Source organism: Rhinolophus hipposideros (assembly GCF_964194185.1).
Source record: "Rhinolophus hipposideros genome assembly, chromosome: 12".
Taxonomy (NCBI): domain Eukaryota; kingdom Metazoa; phylum Chordata; class Mammalia; order Chiroptera; family Rhinolophidae; genus Rhinolophus; species Rhinolophus hipposideros.
In genome coordinates this window covers 76,900,550-76,921,913 of record NC_138058.1, presented here as the reverse complement: position 1 = coordinate 76,921,913, position 21,364 = coordinate 76,900,550, and the positions used below count along the sequence as shown (strand labels likewise).

Sequence of the window (21,364 nt, the reverse complement as noted above, 5' to 3'; positions counted from 1 at the left end):
CTGCCAACATTTCTCTACAAATAACACATCTCAGAAGTGAAGTGTCTTTATTCTCAATTCTTTTGTATCAGTGCTTTCTCTTCACAGCCTGGATTTTTTTAAGTATTGGAGCATAAGTACATGTCATACAAGAATTTTGATCACGTCTGGGTCAGAATGTGCCAAGTGGTCTGGAGGCCCCCAGCACCATCCTGGTTTCTGGCTCCGGGCCGAGCTGTACAATTTCCAGGTGAGTGAGTGGGCGCAGCACGGACACCGACGCAGACCTTCTGAGAAGCTGCTGCCCAGCAGCGACAGCGTCTGCAGGATGGATCCTAGGGATTCTGAGTCCCGCTTCCGAGGGGACACATTTCAAGTACTTACTGAGTTTGAAAACTAGAGTTACAGATGCGACACCCCTCTGACCACAAGACTCCCGGGGCCCTCTACCCGGAAATGCTGACCCTCCTTTGAGCTCCCCATTCAATTTCTACCAATTCAAGTGTGGACATTGGAGATTGGTGACTGTCGCGTGGTTTAAAAACAACACCCTGAAGCCCGACTTTAGGGTCTGTCATTCATATTTGGCCGGAATGAAATGATTTACACTTTGTGCACGGACGCTGCCATTCAGACACTGAAACCCGTGTGTTGGTGTCACCGCTGTTAGCCACGCAGGACGACCGCGTACGAAGACCATCACTGGCGGTCAGCGAGGCCTTGCAGCAGCCTCTGCGCACGGCACACTTGCTTCTTTACAGTGATGAACGCCAGGCACCTGCATGTTTAACAAAAGTCAGCACCGTTGTGGATCCTAAGCCCCCTGAGGAGCCCCAAGCCTGCACCAGGGCGGCAGCAGGACACACAGACAAGGGAGTGGAGGGACAGTCACCAGGACTGCTGGGGACCAGACATGTGCTGTGTGGGAAGGAAGGGCTCGGGCAACTACCCGAAAGTGTTTGGGCCACTCACTGAGGTGGGCGCTGGGGGGCGTCAAGGGTTAAGGGCACAGAAGCCCGAGACGCCAGTCACACCTCCAAGCAGGGAGCTAGGCAGGCACACAGTGTGCTGCTCAGAGGAAAACCCCAGCGTGAAGACAAAAGTAGAGCTGTCACGCAGAGCCACAGGATTGGAAGGTGGCGAGGAGACTGTGCCCAGAGGAGGGGACGACAGAGGGAGGAGACAGGACAACCTCCACTCGGGAAACTTCACCAAAGGAATCGCTTTTAATTAATGTCGCCCCCCAAATCTGGTACTTATGCAGCTGACGTTTGAATATAATGTAACTCAATTCAATATTACTGAGTAATTTTGAAAAAACTGGGGTTACAGCTAGAAATCACAGAATTTTTACACACAACAACATTTACTCTTATTTTTGTTTTCATCCCTACCTCCCTCCTTTCACAAATCAAAAAAAAACGAGTAAAAAAGTACACAAAAACAACAACAGATTGAACAGTTTAAGGAGTTAGGGGGGAGGAAAAAGGAGAACAAAGAAAAAAAAATCAAGAATCACCCGAGATGCCTGAGGCAGGATATGACGCAAGTTGGGCTCCTGGCGTAGTAGCAGCCAACACAGGGAGGGAATCAGACAAACACAAAAGATTCATTAGCCCCGAAACGTCCTCAGGCAATCAGGCAACCGGGAAAGAACCTTTCACTGATGCTGCCTTTCTCATCTGGACCCTGGTGTGCGGATAGCATCCTGAGGACAGATGGGGACAGCTCTTAGCTGTGTGGGGGCCCCACCCTCCCTGGCAGCCAGATGCAGGGCTTCAGGGCCCGACTCAAGGAAGCAGGGACACAAATTTCATCCTGTTTACCTCAGCTCTCCTTCTGCCTCAGGATTTGCTAAAAATCCTCTTGGGCGTATGACTGCCACACATTTACCTTCTCTATCCAAGCCATTAAATTTTTTAAAACATAACCAAAGATGCAGTCAGCAAAGGAAGTAGCAGCAAATCACAAGGAAAGCACGTGAGTGGGTCAGAGGCCAGGCCCTGGGCGCGGGCGTCGCAGGGGATCCGGCATCTGTGGACGAGGGTCAACTACGGCACCTCCACCGACAGCACCAGACCCGGCCAACAGCACCGCTCAGCTGCCTCCTGGGTCCCTGGCCTGAAGCCTCTGCACACGAGGCCTAACAGTTAAGTTCGTGAACTTGTTGCAACCATGTTGTCACCTTTTTTTGATATCAGGGATTATTCAGTATGAATTGTACCAACTGGACAAACAATTAACCAAGTTTACTATTTGGAAGTGCTGAAAAGGTTGTGTGAAAATGTTAGACGACCTGAACTTTTCACCAACAATTCATGGCTCTTGCCTCACGACAATGCACCAGCTCCCACGGCACTGCCTGTGAGGGAGTTTTAGCCAATAAACAAATAACTGTATTGGAACACCCTCCCTACTCACCTGATCTGGCCCCCAATGACTTCTTTCTTTACCTGAAGGTAAAGGAAATATTGAAAGGAAGAGAATTTGATGACATTCAGGACATCAAGGGTAATATGATGACAGCTCTGATGGCCATTCCAGAAAAAGAGTTCCAACACTGCTCTGAAGGGTGGACTTGGCACTGGCGTTGGTGCACAGCTTCCCAACGGGGTACTTTGAAGGTGACCGTAGTGATATTCAGCAATGAGGTATGGAGCACTTTTTCTAGGATGAGTTCGCAAACTGCATTGTCAGACCTCGTATAGAGAACTCCGGACACCACACCATGGCTGTGACAATGCACAGCGCCCTCTGGGTGCCCCTTGACATGGATCTCAGCCATGTCATTACTGATAACTGCTTCCAAGAATGGAGCCATCAGAATCCTGGCAGCCACGGTCCTGCCCCTTGTCACCACGGCATGAGGTGGCTCATGGCCACCCATGAAGTGGATGACGCTGGGTCAGCAGACTGTACTGAGGTCAGTGCTTCTTGGCCATTACGGTAAGGGACCTGTCTGATGGTTTGCTTCTTCTCCTCTTTCTCCATCATCGGCTGAAACTTTTGTAAAACACGGTAAAAATGTTGGTGAATGTCATAGGAATGTCAAGTTGCTGTGGTAGCTCCTTTAACTATCTTGTTACCGACAGTAACAAAGCAGCCGCACACTGGGTGCCACCAGCACCCAGACCCACTCTGAGCATTACTTATGCAAGTGACATCCATGACATCCAGGGGACACATGGCTGCTTCCTGGTGAAGAAGCAAAGTACAAAGGGAGAGGGTCCCCCCAGGACTGTGCGTCCACCTCTGCTCGGTCGGCAGCCCCAGGAGCCGGGGAGAGGCAGACATTGGGCTGTTTGCTGAATGTCACCCAGTTTTTCTTTCACAAGCCTTCGGAGGAGATGGGTCATCGGACAGGGTTCCCTGGACGAACAAGGAGACCCTTATGTGGGATGGTAGTGCCCACATAAGGCCGCTCTGCGCCACGTGGGGACTTAATTTCCTGTGGGGCAGCTGAGTTCCCTGCTGTGTCTCCCATTCACCCAGGATCTCAGATCCCAAAGAGGCCACACAGACTGGAGAGGCCCACGGGGGCCTGGCACACCACCTGCCAAACGCTCTCGTCTGTTGTCCTCCCGCCTTGAATTCCTGCACCACCAAGCCAGACCTTGCCTGCTACACCTCAATCATGCCCCATCCGGCAGGGTATAGCTAGCTGCGCCCAGAAGGCCAGCAGAAAGGCTCCTGGCTCTGCAGCCACATGGTCTCTGAAGTGACCACTGGACTGTCACTGCAGTGACGGTCACGCTGCAGTGGGTGTGCTAGGCTCAGCCAGTGACACTGCCCACGGCACCGCAGCGTGCCACTCGAAACACTGTATGTCAGGAAATAAACCTCTTCTGACTTTCTCAAGCCTAATGCACGGCTCGCAGGCCAACAAACCCATGCGGGGCCACACGGGCCCTCGGCACTGGGTCTCACCCCTCTGCCTGGGAGAGTAACCTGCTTCTAGGCTGTATGTGTCAGGGGCACCGCTGGTCAGGCCAGCCCCTGAGGCCCTCCCTGTGCCTTGAAAAGGACAGTGTGGACACTGGGACCATGGTGAGAAAAAATCACAACATCAGCATTTTCCCTGCTTTCCAGGGAAAAAGCCAGAAGTGGGCACCAGCCTTCCCCAAGGCCGTTTCTTCTGTCCCAGAAAGCCCAGCGTGCGGGGTTACGCCGAGGACACAGTGCTGTTGTGGGAGGGCCCCACGCGGTTTTCTGAGCAAACACTGAGGCAGAAACCACTGCAGGGACAAGCGTGAAATCCATTCCTTCCAACTAAGTGTGTCAGTGAAAACACAGCAGGCTGACGTCGCTCTAATTAGAAACAGCAAGGAAACGGGCAGGTTCCCAGCAGAGTGTGCCAAGGTTCCAGGCGGGGGCAGAGACCGTGGGAACCGGCCTCCTGCTGCTGCTCGTCTGTGTGTCACCATCCTGCTGGGAGGACGAGATGCACTGCGGGCAGGAGCCCACCTCCCATGTCTGTGACACCGTAGCCTCACACGTGTATGATGGCCCCAGTCCTCTGTCGGCCTGGCGTCCAGTTCTGGCCTCCGGAAGCAGACAGGCCAAGGTGTCTGGGGACATCCCTGCAGGCCAGGGGGATTCACGCCTGGCTAACTCCCACTGGGGGGCGTCCCAGCCGGGACACGTCGTGTGTGAGGGCACACACACGTGTGCGCCAGGCACAGTACGCCCTCTGCACGCCCAGTAGTCTGTCAGTCCTTCCTGCCTTGGCAGCAGGCAGGAGACCTGGTGCCTGGAAAAGTGCACACCGGCCTGGGCTTGGGTCTTGCCTCTGCACTTTGCTGCTGTGTGACCCTCGACAAACACGCAGACATCTCTGAGCATCCCTGAGCTTCTGCACAGAATAAGGTCACCACGTTACCTGCCTCCCAGGGCCACTGTGAGGAGATGAAGTGCAACGAGCCCGGCAGGAAGCAGAGGATGAAACGGCCAGGAGACAAAGGGCAGGGGAGGTACAGGGCGCCCTTACAAGGGAGGGGGCGGCGTTCCATGCAGAGTGCAGGGACCACCCTCTGAAAGGGACAGGCCACCTCCTGCTCTCACGGTGTGCGTTCCGTCATGTCACCTGAGAGGGACAGGTTCAGAGAAATGAACTGACTGGCCTGGAATCACATAGCCCAACAGGGCAGCTGGGAGCCTCATGCCCAGGCCTGGCCTCCGTGTCCCTAACACCCTGCTGTTCCTTGGGGACACTCCCAAGAGTCCCTTCACGCAGTGTGATCTGAAAACAGTCACAGCAGCGCTCAGCACTCCCCAGTTTTCACTTGGTCGACATGCACGCATTGATAAGACTAATCTGACCTAAATATGGCCATTTCCCTTAAAACGCTAATTCCACGTTTCTCCTCCAGAAGACGGCCATGAGCGAGTACAGGCAGAGAAGGCGCCTGGCTGGGGAGGTGCTGACCCACAGGCTCACGCCAGCTCCCTGGTGGAGAGTCTGACGGTGCGGATTCCACAGCTTCCACCTGCATTCAGGCCCCTTTGTTCAGAGCCCTGTGGATCCTGTTTGACCACGGCCATCTGAGTCTCCGGCCCTCGGTGGCTTTTCCTGCCGGAAACCACGTCACCAAGGACAATGCCTTCTACACACAAACAAAGACTCTGCCACCACGCCCCTGAGTCTGCGTAAACTCCTGTTGGAAGTAAGACAGCAGGCTCATCTAATTTACCCAATGGGCAAAACGCTGAGAATCAAGTCGCCAAATTGTCGGTGCCAGAAAGTTCTCACTCACACGGAAAGCCACCTGCAAAGCATCACAGGATCAAACTGGACCGCAGGGCAGGCGACCGGCAGTGCCGGGAGGTGTTTGCCGAAGGGCTGGTGCGCGTCTCAGGGAGTGGGAAGCAAAGACAGACAGACAAGAATGTCACCAAACATGGCAGAACGGAGGCCACGTCCCCAACGATCCACGGAGCACAGGGCACCACTTACGAGGCGGACCCTCGCCTGGATGTCGCAACCAGGAACAAAAGAGTACAGAGTCGCATCACAGGCAGCACATGGCACCAAAATCGAAGCATGGGAGATCCTGCGGGACACGTGACCTGCTATCCTTTCTAACCAATTAAATAAAATGCGAGAACTGCAGATTTTGAAAAGCTATGTAATGAGTCAACTAAATGCCCTGTGCAGATGAATGCTGACTCAAACCAACCATTTGTAGGTCCCACAAGCGCCTGGGCACACGCACACGCACACGCACACTCACGAGGACTGGGGAAGGTGAGACATTGACGAGCTATCAGATGATGTTAACATGTTAAATTTTTAGATGCAATGTTGTGGTTATTTTTTGAAGGTGTTCTTATCTTTTAGATACCTACCAAATATAGATGAAATGAAAAATGAAACTGAAAAAAACAAATATTCAGTTGAAAGTAATATGTTCCTCTTGTTTCCAGTGGAAAGGCCTAGATTACCATATTAATGTGCAACATCAACATTCAAGGTCCATACCGGCCGCTCACTCACGAGCTCATCCGTCGACCTACACCATCCATGTGCTGACGGTGAAAATCACATGCCCTTCTGTAAATTCGTCTGTGAGGTCCAGGCCAAGCAGACCCTCTGCCCCGCTCCTCTGCACACATGGCTGCCAGGCTGTGCTGGTGACAGTCATCACCCACTAAGGTCAGCCGCAGCCCGGGCACTTTCTGTCTACACCAAGTCCCAGCCCCAAAGCCACCCCGTTTCTCCACTCACAGCGCTCAGGGCGCCCTCCTGTGACCTCAGGTCTCCAGCCTGTGTGTGACGGCCCACGTCCGTCTCCAGGGTCCCTGAACTCTCACCCTGAACAGCCTACAATCAGCCTAGCGCTGGACGGACGGCTTGCTCTCTGTGACCTTGACTGCATGGTTCCCACAGCTATGTAGCTGGTAGCTCTCCCACACTTGACAAATAAATTCAAATCAACCTTCCAAGTCCAGACAACGCGCCACATTTCCGTCCATGAACACTTTGCAGACTGTGGAGGCCTGGGCGCCTGGATGGAGTTATGTCCTCTCACCGTGCGTCCGTTCTTCACACCACCTTGTTCCCAGCTGAGTGAGCTCACGTTTGTTCCCCGGGGCCCCAAGCCCACAGTAGCAGGGCGAGCACAGAGTATGCGTGAAGGGGCCACCCAGGCAATAGCAGGTCCTGCCCAAAGCAGGGGGCTGTGGGGTGCAGAGGGAACCCTCCGACAATGACCCACAGCGGGGTCGACTGGGGCAGATTCTGAGTCGGTCGAAGTTCCCTCCCCACAGCACACGTGTTCTTACACGGACCCTCCACCTCTCCAGGCTGGTGAAACCTGAGTCAGGTGGAGTGCGGCCCTGTATGGAGGGGGTGTGCCGCGCGAAGGGAGGCACCCACAGAGGGCACCCAGTGTGGCCGGAGCCGCCCATCGGCCCTGCTTGCCTCCTGGAGGGCTGGGGGCACAGCCATGACTCATTTCTTCTGGAAAGCAGGCGCTCAGCGCGATGTGACGATCAATGATGATGGCCAGGGGATGGCAGGGGGACAGTGACACACGCCCCGCTAATCACTCCTCGCCGGCTGTGGGCTCAGCTCCAGGGGACACAGAGGAGCAGCAGCGGGAGGGGGCCGGGGTGAGGAGTGTGTGGTGGCCCCGCGTGGAAGCCACTTAGTAACCAAAACGGCACAGGTGACAGGGCAGGAGTTTCTGTGCCCCACGGATTATGGGCTTTGGGGTTCACGGGTTTTCTTTTCCTCAATGTGCTTTCAAGGTCTTCTTAAATGGATGGTCTCACTTACACAGTAAGTAAAAGGTGCTTTTCTCTTATGTTTCAAAACAAGTAATCAAGTGACTCTCTAGACTATTTGGGGCTCAAGGAATAAAACTCATTCAACAACTTGCATTCCTGAACAGGCACGAAGACAGCTGCAGACCCTGACCCCCCCCGCGTCTGTCCAGGGCAACACATGCCCTCCCCGGGTGTCCACGCTCCAGCTGCCCTCTGCCTCTCTGCTGCGGGCGATCGGCGCCCCCCAGGGCTTTCCTGGCCCCTCTGCAGCCTCTCTGAGCCTCCTCCTGCCTGTGGCTTTCAGCTCCCACTGCTTGCTGTTTGTCCCCGTAACCTTCTCGAGTTCCAGTTCCTCGAGAGGCCTGTCTGGGTCAAGCCTGCCCAGGAGTAACTGGCCAGCACAATGGCCCAGGTCCAGCCCGCTGTGACTGGGTGGGCCAGGGTCACGTGTCAATCAACAGGGAACCTGTATCAGTCAGGGTCCCCCAAGGAATAGAACCAGGAGTGGAGAGGAGGACAGGGGATGGAGAGCGAGCAAAGGATTTCCTTTAAAGACTGGCTTGTGTCTGCAGGGTGGGCTGCAGACGGGACACTCCCTAAGTCCCTTCTGTCCGAGTCCCAGGACCTGGAGGCAGAATCCTTCCTGCGGGGGGAGGTCCGTCTTTGGGTCCTAAGCCCTTTGACTGATTGGACGGTGCCCACCCACACTGGGGGAGGGGAGGCATCTGCTTTACTCAAAGGCTACTGACGTAAATGTTGGTCTCATCCAGAAACACCTTTGCAGAAACGTCCAGAATAATATGTGGGGATAACCAGGGATAACCAGGGATCTGGATACTGTGACCCAGCCGATGTGACACATCGAAGAGCCCGGCAGGTGGGGATGTACCCAGCTCAGCACCAAACAGGTTAACTAAGGCTCTCCCTGCAGAGGGGCCAGACGGGCTCTTAAAGTTCAGCAAAGCGAACGGATAAATGCCACCGGGCACACACCCAGGACAGCCCCAGGCAGCCAGAGTCACACTGCAGCACAAGCCAAGCAGAAGCCACCACAAGATTGATTTGGGCTCATTTTTCTAAAGGCCTCAATCAGGCTGTTGAATCACCTCCCGAAGAAATGGGTCATAGAATGGAGTCCACAGATGCCACGTCTTCCCAAAAAGCTGGAGCACATCTGGCCAGAGACTTCCTACATACACACAACTGATGTTTTCAGGAAGACAAGTGCAGCCCAACTTCACTGTCGACTGAGAACTGTTCTCAAAGGCTAACAGAGATGTTTTCGCCAATCAGAAAGGATCCGATGCCAGAGCTAGGACGGACATCCGACACAGAGCGGACGTGCCTGGGCTGACCCATCAGGAAAGGCTTCTGAGGGAGGAATAACAAGAGGAGCCCCAAAGAGAATGAAAGCAGAGCCATCCCTCCTGAAAGCCCCCCAGGCGGCCGCATGTTCCTGCCTCACCCGCCGTGCCCACGGCCCGTTCACTGGGCAGCTGCATGGCTTCTGTCTCTGTAGGGACTTTCAGAGGTCTTGTGGTCGTATAGTCCTGTGATGACCGGGTTCATCTCCAGCACCTCCTTTTCTCCAGCCCTCTAGTCGGGCTCAGTCCCGCTCCCACCCTGAGGACGGCAGGAAGCAGCCGGCTGTAGGCACACAGGCACCAGGCTATGATGGGACTGCCTGGCCCCTCCTGGACAGTGAGCACCCAGCAGCAAGGTCTGTGTGTCCAGCCCAGTGTTGGACACTTAACCAGGATTCCAGTAATGAGGCTGAGAGAGGTGGGAGGTGGCAGGGGGCAGATGGAAGACCCAAGGGGTGGGTGGGAAGGTGCACGGGCGGGGATGGTGGCTGGACAGATGGGTGGGTGGTTATGGAAGGATGGAAGGATGGACGCGCGGATGGACATATGGATAGGTGAATAAATGGACAGACAGGTGGGTGGTGGATGGATGGTGGATGGGTGGGAAGTTATGTAATCCAAGGGTGGATGGATGGACAGATGGGGTGACACATGCACTCACCTAAGAAAATTGTACAACAAAAAGACATGCACGAGAAAACAAATGCTCGAGATTAATATTTAGCCTCCTGTTGCCAGTACAAACATGCTACGTGTCTGAATAAGTTAACAATGATGACCAACTGTATCCACTCTAATTGCTATTTTTAAAAGTTAAAGTATTGCTCAGCTGGTTACAGACTTTTAGAAATATTGTTTCAGTCCAGGAAGCCACAAGCCTAATCTAGGTTCCCTTTCCGTAAAGGAAGCTGTGATCAGGACAAACAGCACAAATTTAGAAAGAATGTCAGATAAACCACAGCCCTGGTTCCACTGGTGAAACAAACACACGCGCTCACACGTGTCCACTATCATGTTTCCTTCCACAGCATTTCTGAGTAAAGAGAGGTCCTGCCTGAGAGCTGTGACAGTGTTGTTTTACTCCACAGAAAGAGAAATACGAATCTACAAGCTCCAATCATGGGAAAGACAAACTCTTCCCGTCACTGCCAATGTCAGCCTTATGTTTATTTAGAATAACTGCATTTCCGTTTCTATTGTCCTTAATTCTTAGCAAATAGTTAACATTCAATCTATGCCAGATGGCATTTTAGGAAAGTTGGAAAGAGATAGGAAAGCAGAATTCTGGAGCGTTTCGTGGGTCCCGTCCCCGCACTTCACAGGTGCTGCGCACACAAAGAAAACCAGACGCTTCTTAAACATTTGGGTTTGGTCTGTTAAGGAAAACTGCGTTTCTCAAATGCATTGACAATTCTGCCCAATGGTATTTCCTGTTTGCATCACAAGCATCTGCTTCAATTACAGTCAGCGCACAAAATAACGGAGCAGACACGCCCTATGAACGCACAGCTGCACTCCACCAGGAGAAACAGCCCACGCAGCCCTCCCGCGAGGCCTTTCCTGCCATCCCCGCGTCTGGACTCCTCTGCAAGCCCACATTTTAATCAGCGTGATTCAACAAATCCAGATTGTGGTGACTAAACCGCAGCTCCCAGTGTGCCAGGCTCTGGGTGCGGCGGCTTACACATACACCCTTCATTAGCCCTTGAAATGCTCCTCCAGAGGGGAAACCGAGGCTTTGGTGGTGACGTGCCTTGCACAGGGAGCATGTCAGGAGAGCACAGGGCCAGCTGCCACACCCAGCCTGCCGCAGGCCCCGACTGCTTCCTCAGCCCTCGGTTAGGCTTCGGGGCCACCCCTCAGCGTGGGGCGTCCCACCACGGTGCTAAGTGCAGGTCACACAAGTTGCCCTCGAGTCATCCAAGAAATACACCCCTGGCATTTGGGAGGCGCGCACAGTAGCAGAAAAGTGCAAACTAGGAAATGACCCACAATAAGAATTTAGTTAAATACATTTGCAATTCTAAAAAATATGTACCACGTGGCCGTTAAAAATGATGGTGCAGAATTCTAATTGACGCGCAGACACAGGGCCACAGCGCGTCAACAGACTTTAAAACGTGCAACGTGCACGACAGCACAGGACGTCACTCGTGACCTGTTCTCTGAGACAGACGTGCGTACGAAGGCAGGCAGGCAGACAGACGGATGCTCGTCGACACAGAGTAGAGGTGGACACAGACGTAGACACAGACAGACGAGAGGTGACGGATGACGACAGACTGAGGGACGGAGGCAGAGGTGCATATTCTGACGTACTGGTACTTTTGTGCACACAGCACGCGTGGCACTGCGTGTGTGTTTATCTGACCACAGGTCAACAGTTTCCTCTATAAGAATGCAATTTGTTCTGCTGCGTTTAGCTGTATTTTCATTTTTCTACCAGAAACATGTACAACTTGCATAAGAATATTTTTAAAGTTTGTTGTAAAAGAAAAACAAACAAGACCATGCAATCAAGTGGCTAAGGGGGTAGGTCTCCCAGGTCTGTCACTGCAGCTTTTGGGGGTAGGCGGGGGCCTTCCACAGCCCTGCATCCAAACGCAGCCCCAGCCGCCTGCAAGAGGTGGAGGGGGGGCAGGCTTCCAGAGATCCCGCACTTCCCATCACAGGAAGCACACGGGACGGAGGGGATCCTCGGCCAGCGGGCACACTCGGGGAGGCCAGACACTCAGGCGGCAGGAGCATAAGCACATCCCAGAAACGGCAATTCCTGGTTCCCTGCAGCTGTGATCCAAGCCCAGGACAGGGTTCCTCCTGGGTTTTCTCCTTCCCGTCCCCCACAGCACGCCCCCCAGCCTCAGCGTGTACGTCTGCAGCTACAGGACCCAGGACCTGGCCTGCCGGGTGCCTTGGAGGGAAAACTTTCGTGAAGCGACCGTGGGTGAGGGTCCCTGAGGCCGCCTGACAGTCCCCAGATCACCACACTGGGCCGCTCCCTGTGCAGCATAAACAAACGGCCTTCAATGCCCAAGTAACCAAATTCTTCCTGTTGGAAGCGCGTAGCATTTCCTATGGTGGCATCTGGAGCCCACAGCTGCGCTGCCAGAGGCAGGCCGGGGTTGGGGGCGAAGTCCTTCCTACAGTGGGGACAGGAGCCGTGTCACAGAGCCCATGTCACAGAGCCCTGGCTTAGACACGCGGCGAGCACGCAAAGGAAATGAACCACGAAGGGGCATCACGCACTGCAGGCCAGCATGACGTGGCTGTGGCCGGAGGGCTACTCACATGTCACCTCCCATCCTGGACACCTCCCTGGACACCTCAGCTTGTGGCTGGGGACCCAGAGCCCCAGCATCTCAGGGCAGGTGCCCTGAGCCCCGAGTGCTGCCAGCAGCAGGGGCCCGTCACCTCTGGGGGCTTGGAGCTCCGAGCCTTCCCCTGTCCCTCCCCCTCTTTATTCTTGAGTGATAGCCTGGCTGGCCAGGGACTGAGGGTGGCAGAGCCACAGGATGGCCAGAGCCTGGGTGCCCAGCCATAGCTTCAGCCAGCATTTTCCTATAGGGCCTGGTGGTGACGACTGGGGCGGGTCCTGACTGTCCTCTGCCTTTGCTGGTGGAAGGCAGCCATGAACCGGCTGCAGACGGAGGGCTCAAACTCGTCCATGCCACAGGTCAGCTGCAAAGCAGGCAGCCTCTGGTGCAGCCAGCTGAGCAGCTACCAGCAGAACCTCCAGCGACAGCTGCCTGTCCCAGAGCCTTGGCTGTGGATTCTGAGAACCAGGCAGGAACTCACGTTGTTTCAATCCACTGAGACATGGGATGTTTCTGACAGCAGCTGAAAATCCCCCTGGCAGCGCCCCAACGGCAAATGGAGAGCCAGCGTGAAGAGGCTTAACTGTCCTTTACTCTGACTTGGGCATGTGAGAGGTCACCGTTTTAGTCTAATCCTTTCTCACGTTTTATCACACTTGGCTGCCGAAGAATTCAAAGGTTTTCAAAAATTACAAAAAAAAAAAAATAGTGGTGGGACTTCTGCTTCTGAACAAGATGAAATCAGTCACCTCCTGCCTGACACAAGGAAGAAGCTGGCAAGACACACGTAGCTGCGGTTTTCAGGACTGTAACCCTGCTACCGAAAATAAGCAAGGTGGCCACACAAGCGCCCAGGCCGCTGCCCGGAGAGAAGAGGCCCAAGAACTCGCGGGTGCCCCAGGACACAGAGCAAGCCCAGGGTCTGCGTGCTCAGCTCGGTCCTGACTGGTGCCCATGTGGAGACGACCAGGAGAGCCAATGGGACCCAAGGGGGAGGAAAGGAAAGACTGAGACCAGAGCAGAAACCAGCAACACAGAAAACAGAGCGACGACAGATAGAAGGCACTGAATCCAGAAACGGGCTTTGCAAAGATCAGTAAAGCTGATGACTCTGGGCAGACAGATGAGGTCAGAGCAAAGACACAGCTTTCCAACAGCAGGAACAAGACAAGTGACGTCACCACAGCCTCGGGTACCTACGATGAGAGGAATAACTTCATGATATTCTGACAACTCGGTGACATGGGCGGTCTCCCCGCAGCGCTCACTCAGGAGGAAACGGCTCCCCAGAGCTGCCCCATTCACGTAACAAAGTGAAGGTGTAGTTGGATCTCTTCCCACAAAGACAGCCCCCAGCTGTGAGTCTTCACTGGGCAGGGCCCCCTGACCCCTGGGGGAACTAAAACCAGCTGTACCCACTCTCCCAAAACTCGCTCCTCAGCTGAACTCCTTCGAGCTGAACTCCTTCGTGAGTGCGGCTTATCCCGAGAGCAGACACCAGACAAAGACATTCCAGGAAGGGAACAAAGACCAAACCCCAGCCAGGCGGAGGCAGGGGGCTTCTGGGGGTGAGGGACCCTCTTACCCTGACTGTGACCACGGCTTCACACACAAGACATGTCAAAACTTTCCAAGAGCAAATGTGTGCACCTTGCCAACTGTTAATTATGCCTCAATGAGGCTTTTTTTTTCTTAAAAGAAAATTCACCCAGGCAAAGGTCAAAAACAGGGACAATCAACGATTAAGCTTCTACTTCAGACCTCACTGAAGAACAAGACCTGCTGGCCCCACAAGGGACCTCTGAGCTGCACGGGCCCCCACACGACCGCGGGCCGCACAGACGGCGTGGGGCTCAGCTCTGCACAGCTGGGCAGCGGGCACGGGGCGTGGCCACCCCTGCACTGTGCTGGGTAGTCGCGAACAAGCTCCACTGAAACACATCTGACCCTGGGACATACGGAGCGCGGTCTCTCCACTGCAGCTCTCTGGGTGACATCTTGGGGGGTTACTCTCCCCTTTCTCTACCCTTTAAGGGTGCTGGGAAACAGTGGAGAGAGGCAACAGTTTCCAGGATAAATTAATCAACAAATTACAAGAACCAGCCCCATATCACAGCCAGGAAAAGGGGACCCTGAGAATTAACCCATGAGACAGTCTTACTGACCTTACTGCCATCTGACATCACGGGAGTAATCCTTTGAGATGTCTCTTGGTATTTGCCTGTGTGGTGTGTGAATCTGTGGCATCTGAAGAGAAGCCAAGGGATGAGGGGACGAAAAGCATGATTTCTATTTTTCGAAATCAACTTAAGAAGGAACTTAAGCTGTGGATGGTATAGTGAGCAGTAATCATGCCTCAGATAGAGCTTAATAATGTTATCTCAAACACCCAAGAAGCAAACCCACCGAGTGGTGCAGAGTGGTGCAGGTAGGACCGGCGGTGCTCAGCCAAGCCCCGTCCGAGGAGCGACCGGCCCACACGAAGCGCCAGGAACACCCAGCGTGTCCGAAGTGACCCATGAACATGGGGGTCAGTAACGCGGAACTGCTTTCAAACCGAATTCACCAAAAAGGTATTTTCACGTAATTCTCAGTTTGGGGGTACCCCCCCCAAAGTGTCATGATTAAAATGCACAGTAAACCTGGACGTGAAGTTGAGGAGATCGTGGCCTGACCCTACAGGAGCGTCTTCACGTCCACACAGCCAGGTCTGGACTCTGACTGTGGCCGGGGGTCCCCAGGGCCCGCACATTCACCACCAGCATCTATTTCCGTTTCTTGTTGTCAAGAGTCTGGCATCTCCGTCAGAAGGAAACCACTCCCACTTGGCTGACGGAGAGCATGGCGCATGTGCAACTGCCAGCGTCTACCTCCTTTCCAAACTGATGCCGAGATTGGCTCTGGGGATGGGAACGTGTCCCTGGTGTTGTTGACATTTTTGGTGTTGAACCTCTAGTGAGTGTGAGTGTGGTGGCCAGCCTTGTCTAACACCCACATCTTGTAATAAGAACGCCCTGTTTTCCTGAGGCAAGGGGCCCGGCCTGCCCCCAGCCACAGCAGGTCCACCTGCGGCCCCAGGGGCGTGGGGGACACAGGACACGCAGGTAAGGCCCAGGACGTGTGCCGGGCACCCAGAGTCATTCACGTTGCTGTAGCTGCTCTGTGGCCTCCGAAGGGAAGCCAACAGCTGCCAGTCATCACTACATAGGGAAACTGAGTCACAGAACTGAGTGGAGAAGGAAGCCATGTTCTGATGGTGGCATGTGGCCCCCGATGAAGCCAGAGCTGCGTCGGATCAGAGTCCTAGGGAGGGAGGTGTTCTCGGTACAACTACTTCCTCTGCCCCTAAAGACACAGAGGAGGCAGGGAGGGCGTTCTGACAGACAGCAGGTGGCTGAGTCTCTAACTTCCCAGGAAACTTTCAAACACAAGTGTGCAAACAGTCAAGTGGCAGCTGTGACGGCACAGGGCCGTCCCTGGTGGAGTGGCCCACGACGTGACGCGCGCAGCTTCCTGGGAACACTGAGGGGTGTCCTCTGAGTCCAGCACACTGGGGTCTAGAGCTCATGGCCGACACCGCCCCGCTGGGCACGTAGCCGTGGGAGAAATATTCATAAAGATAAATTAGCCGTTCCCCCGACCCATGGGTGCCAGAAACCACAGACGGTACCAGAGCGTATGTGCTTTCTCCTAGACATACAGCCTATGACACAGTATAATTCATGAAGCAGGCACAGTCAGAGCCTGACAGTGACTAACAACGCGGTGCAGCTGCAGCAGTGTGGGCGTGTGCGCTCTCGCACCTCTTCACTGAGAGGCGTCTCACGGCTTCTCTTGGGTGGGAGAGCTGTCACCTCACGTTCAGGGCCCGTGTTAAGTGGCACAGGGTGGCCTGAAGGCCTGACGACCCCGTCGTTGCTACAAGACAGGGCTGAAGGCGGGCGGGAGCATTTGCAGCCACTGGCCAAAGGGCTGGACAGAGGGGTGACTCACGTCCCGGGGGGCACAGCAGGCCTGAGTGAGATTTCATCTCGCTGCTCAGAACAGCGTGCAATTTAAAATTTAGGAATTGTTGATTTATGGAATTTTCCATTTAATATTTTCGGACTGAGGCTGACCTGGGTAACTGAAACCGCGGAAAGCAAAACCGTGGAGAAGGGGGGGCTACTGTACCGATAACTCCATATTTTTGAAATATTCCTGCAGTGCTTTTCAACTGCCATTGAGCTTTGGTGACAATAAAGCCTCTGACCTCATTACAACAGGCAGTTAAAGTGGTAACTTGTTTCTCTCAAGCCGAAGGCCCCGACTTATACTGTTATCCCCAGACTGCTGTCCTGGTGACACGAGCGTCCTGCACAGCTGGCGGGCGGGTCGGGGGCTGCCTTCAGGGTACCGAGCCTGTGCTCCCCGAGAAGACGCCAGCTTCCCCGGGAGGCAGGGCCGCGCAGCAAGCTGGAGGACTGCGCCAGGTCCCTCACTGCCGGCCCCGCCTGGCTCACGCCATTTCTACCTCAGCCCACCTGCGCAAAGCAAAGCTGCTGCCAAATGAGATTCACCTGACAACCCAGCTGGGGGCGGGTGAGCAAGGAAGCTGGGATTCCGGGCGCCAGTCTCCAGGGACGAAGCAGGAACACTGTGACCTTCTGCCTGTGTGGACATGGGTGTGACGACGAGCATCCACACGCCCAAGCCCGCGGCCCTCACATTGGGTATTTCATGAGGCAGGAGTCAGATGTGGTCCAAACACACAGTGGGGGCCAGAAAAGTGAAGAGTGCTGACACAGCCATGTGGCCAGAGACAGTGCCCCCAGGGCAGGTGGACCTCTCCCTGGGCCCACTGCTTTGGGGCCAATCTCCAGGCCACCCAAGCCCACACCCTAGCCCCCTCCCGCAACAGCGTTTCCTGTCACATGGCCAGTCTGGGACAGCTCGGCGGCTTTGGAATGGCCTACACCGTGGGGTGGGTGTCCGTTTTGAAGAGCTCATTCCCACGACCTCACAGTGGACGCTGCAGGGCAAGGAAAGGGGGTGGTGTGGGGTGGGGGGCAGAGGGCCAGGACCCCAGTGTGGGACAACAAACAGAGGGAGGCAGGGCAGTTTTCACAACAGCCTGACTCTCATGGTGACAAACGTCACTGTAGTCTATGCAGTGTGACATTCAAAGTGCAGACTGCTGAGCCAACTACTCACACCTGAAGCTGCAGCAGGCAGCCGGGCGCCCGTTGCCAGAACACGCTGCGCTTGCCAGTCGGCCTGACGGGGCCACGGCACATCTCAAGCCCCAGGTGGCTTTGCACCACTGTTTTCTGAAGCCAAACCTCGAATCGCAACAGCCCAGGGTCAGGTCTGGCTCCGACACACCCTGAAACTCTCAAGGAGGGAAGTTGGAGAATTTTCCAGCGACTGGATTCAACCATCTGGGGAGGAGGGAAGGAGAGGGGGTGGTGTGATGGTTGGATGGCCCCACTCACTTTAGGGCCACTTTAAGTCTCCAATTTCTACCAAATAAATTTTAATAGAAAATAATAGCATATCACGAGAAAAGACTTGGGAGAAAAGCTGAAAAGTGAATGAAGTATTTCTGCACAAGTGGAATTTGTAATGTGGCTGCATCCTACCTGCTGGGCGGGGCCCAGAGCCCACATAACCATGCCATCCCCAGAAGTGGCCTCCTCTCCCCTCACTCCCGTATCTCCGTATCTCCCTCTTGCACCCCTTCCGCCTGTCTCCTCCCCAAACCTCCTGCCCACCCCCTGCCTCTCCACTGGTGCCCTCCAAGGGACCGGCCCCTGAGCAATGCTCCCCAGCTAGAACCTGTCACACCAGGAGTCAGTCTGCCCAGTGCCGCTGTACCCATGGGCAGCGATGGGCACGTCCTCCCCGGAACCGAGTCTGCAGAGATGTAAAAGAGGTCTGATCATTTCACTGTGATCTGCTTCGCTCTACCGGGACTTGGTCATTTGGAGTCACCCTCCCTGTGTCACAGAATGGGGTGCCCAAGCAAGCATGGTCAGTGCAGGACACTCTGAAAATTGCAGAAACCCAGGACAGGGAAAGGGGCAAGTTCATGCAAATGACAGTGTTAGTATTATGCCCCTGGCCTGTGCTGCCCTGGCTGTTCCACACTCAGGTTCCGTGGAAGATCCGTTTTTGTTCTACAATGCTCACACTTGCAAACATTGCTCTTCTTACAAAGCTATTAAGATCTGAAGGCAGAGCACAGTGCAAGCATTAGACGTGGGCCAGATGTGAAAACCGGCGTCAGGGTCCAAGTTTTTTCCACTGACTCGCTGAAGAATGAAATTACCGGTATCCAGAAAACCTCTTTCGCATTCGCCTCGGGCTCTGATGCCCCCCGGCTGGCGGTGCGCGCGCTGGACCGAAAGCATCTCTCTCCGAGGAACAATCCGCGGGCTGAGAAACCCGCCAAAGACCCTGCGGAAAGCGGCCTGCGCGCCCACGGCCACTAGGAGAAGGGTCTGCCCTGCACTTTGTTTGAGAAGGAGGAACCCTGACCGCCCACTTCCTGACGAGTTCACTCACAACTTGACAACTTTTGCAGGCTCTGCGGCGGTGCCGAAACGGCCGGGCTCAGCCAAGAAAAGTGGAAACTATTTTTGGCATCCGAAGGGCAGCCGCGGGGAGCGGAACTCCAGGCGGCGCCGACCACGCGCGCCTGCCCACGCAGATCGAGCCAGGCCCTCGGCACAGCCGCGTCCGCGCACCTCGGGGCCCCAGCGAGCTCGGCGGCATCTCGGGCCCCGGGCGCTGGCGTCGCGGGGGCGGGATTCGGGGGCGGGGGTTCCGCCCGCGCGCGGTACTTTGTACGGACTGGAGCGCCCGGCATCCGCGAAGCTTGGCGCGCCCACGACCGCGGCTGGAAGCGAGAGGAGGACGCTCCTGGGGGAAACCCGGCTGCCCACGCCCCAGGAACCGGCCGCCAGGCGCGCTCGGGGCGCAGGGAAACCCCGAGAGAGTCGTGCGCCCCGGGGCCAAGACCTCTGGGGCAGGAGGCTCTGGGCGCCCCGGGCGCATGGGGGGCTCTGCGGGGGCGCGGGGCGCGGCCTCGTGTCACTGAAGGTGCGCGAAGGGGGTTCCTGGAGGAGGGGCAAGGGGTGGGAGGGAGACAAGTAGGGAGAGGGGGAAGGGCAGGAGGAAGAGGCGGTGGAGGAGGGGAGCACCGCGCTCCGGGCGGAGAGGGGCCGGCCCGGAGGAAGGGGGGCGAGGAGGGGAGCGACCGCGAGGGGGCCGGGCCGGGCCGAGCGGGCTTCCCCCAGCCGCTCGCGACAACTCCCCCGTCCAGCAGGGGATTCCGAGCTCCGAACAAAGGCGGCTCCGGAGGCCGCGCTCTGCGCCCCGGTCCGCCCTCCGCGCCGGGACCTGGGCGGACAAAGGCCTGCGGGCCCCCGCCAGGCCCCCGACGCCGGATCCTCCCGGAGTGCCCCTGCCCACGTTCAGCGCCGCGCCCCCGGCCCCCAGTGCCCCGCACACTCACAGGATGGAGGTCTGCAGCGCCACGGCGGGCACGGCCTCCAGCAGCAGATGCATGCAGCGCACGGTGCTTCGGAAGCACAGGCAGCGGCTCGGGCACCCCGCGCCCGGCTTCTGGGCCCCCGCGCTCAGCACCCCCCAGCCGCAGCACAGCACGAGCGCCAGCAGGCAGGGGCGCGCGGGGCGCACGGCCATGGCCTCGGGCGCACGGACGCTGGCCGCACCCACCGACCGCCGCGGGCCCGGCGCGTCCTCCGCCGGCGCCGAACTGCGCCCGCCCGCCCTCCCGGCCGCGGCCCACGTCCCAGCTGTGCGGGGGGCGGGGGGCCGCCAGCTGTGCACATGCGCGCGGCTTCTGCGTTCCCACCCCCACCTCCCCAGGGCCGGGGCGGGGCGAGGACCTCCGGCTGCGCGTCGGGCCGCCGCACCCCCTCCCCACCGCGGGGCTCCCCGGGGAGACCCGGCTTCTAGTCCCAGATGTGCACTCACAGCTGGGGGCCTCGGCCAAGCGGCTCCACCTCACCCCGCCGTGGTTGCCACATGTGTGTGTGCAGGGATTTTCTGTTGTTTCATAAAAACTTTTAGAGAGCTTGCTCTGTTTTCCAGGCGTGGTTCCAAGCTGGCACTCCCGCGCTCCTGCTCGAGCGCGCGCTCTCCCTCTCTCTCTCTCTCTCACACACACACACACACACACACACACACACACACACACACTCTCACTCTCCACGGCGCGTGCACACACCCGCAGCATGAGCTGAGTCAGGCAGTAGGCACCCTGCCCAAGACCCCAGGCCTGTTCGCCTCCTTCTGCCCGTCGCCGCCCCCGGGCACTGTGAGGTGCACAGAACAGGTACAGACTCCTGGGTGCAGTGCTCGGCCGGTGCAGGCTCCGTGCCCTGCCCTCCCTCTCTTGTGGACACACAGGAAGCAAACCTTTGGACTTCACCACAATGGGGCTTGTGTAAAGCCACCAGAAGATAAAGCAAAAGCTGTGGAAAGAGCAAAGATGCTGAGTTACAAACACGTATGTTTTCAGCTGCATTCTAATACTTTACATACATTTGGTGGGTCAGCCGGGTCCCCCTCCTGCAAGGGACAGAGGCAGTCACTTCCCTGCCTAACCTTGCCAGACCCCTCCAGTCTGAGTGGGCAAAGGTCCTATTTCAGGGAACACTCTCAACTAGGCCACCCGAGAAAGAAGGGGCGTCTCTAAGCAGCACAAATCTTTAGCTTCTCCTTTCAGTCCAACAGCTGTCTGTCTCCTGAGCCCCTGTGATGTTGGCGGCCCGTGTCCATTTGTCTGGGCGATTGCACCGTCAATCACACTGATCCAGGGGCTGGAAGTATTTTGTAGATGAGATTAACATTGGTTAATATGTACAATCAGCCAACTTTGAGTGAAGAAGATTTCCCTCCACAATGGGGTGGGCCTCATTCTATCATTTC

The 21,364-nt window shown here is 56.2% G+C and overlaps 1 protein-coding gene across 3 annotated transcripts in view; it reads right to left on the bottom strand.

The window, feature by feature from the left end:
- Window positions 1–20,226, bottom strand: part of PXDN (peroxidasin) — a 66,106-nt gene extending 45,880 nt beyond the window's left edge. For 2 of the 3 annotated variants that reach the window (XM_081069002.1, XM_081069003.1), the window contains exon 1: window positions 19,923–20,192. In XM_081069002.1, coding sequence (XP_080925128.1) covers window positions 19,923–20,113 — 191 coding nt within the window. In that variant the 5' untranslated portion in view covers window positions 20,114–20,192. Of the gene's footprint in view, window positions 1–19,922 lie in introns of all 3 variants that reach the window. The other variant, XM_081069001.1, reaches the window with a different exon arrangement.
- Between the last annotated feature and the right edge of the window lie 1,138 nt (window positions 20,227–21,364).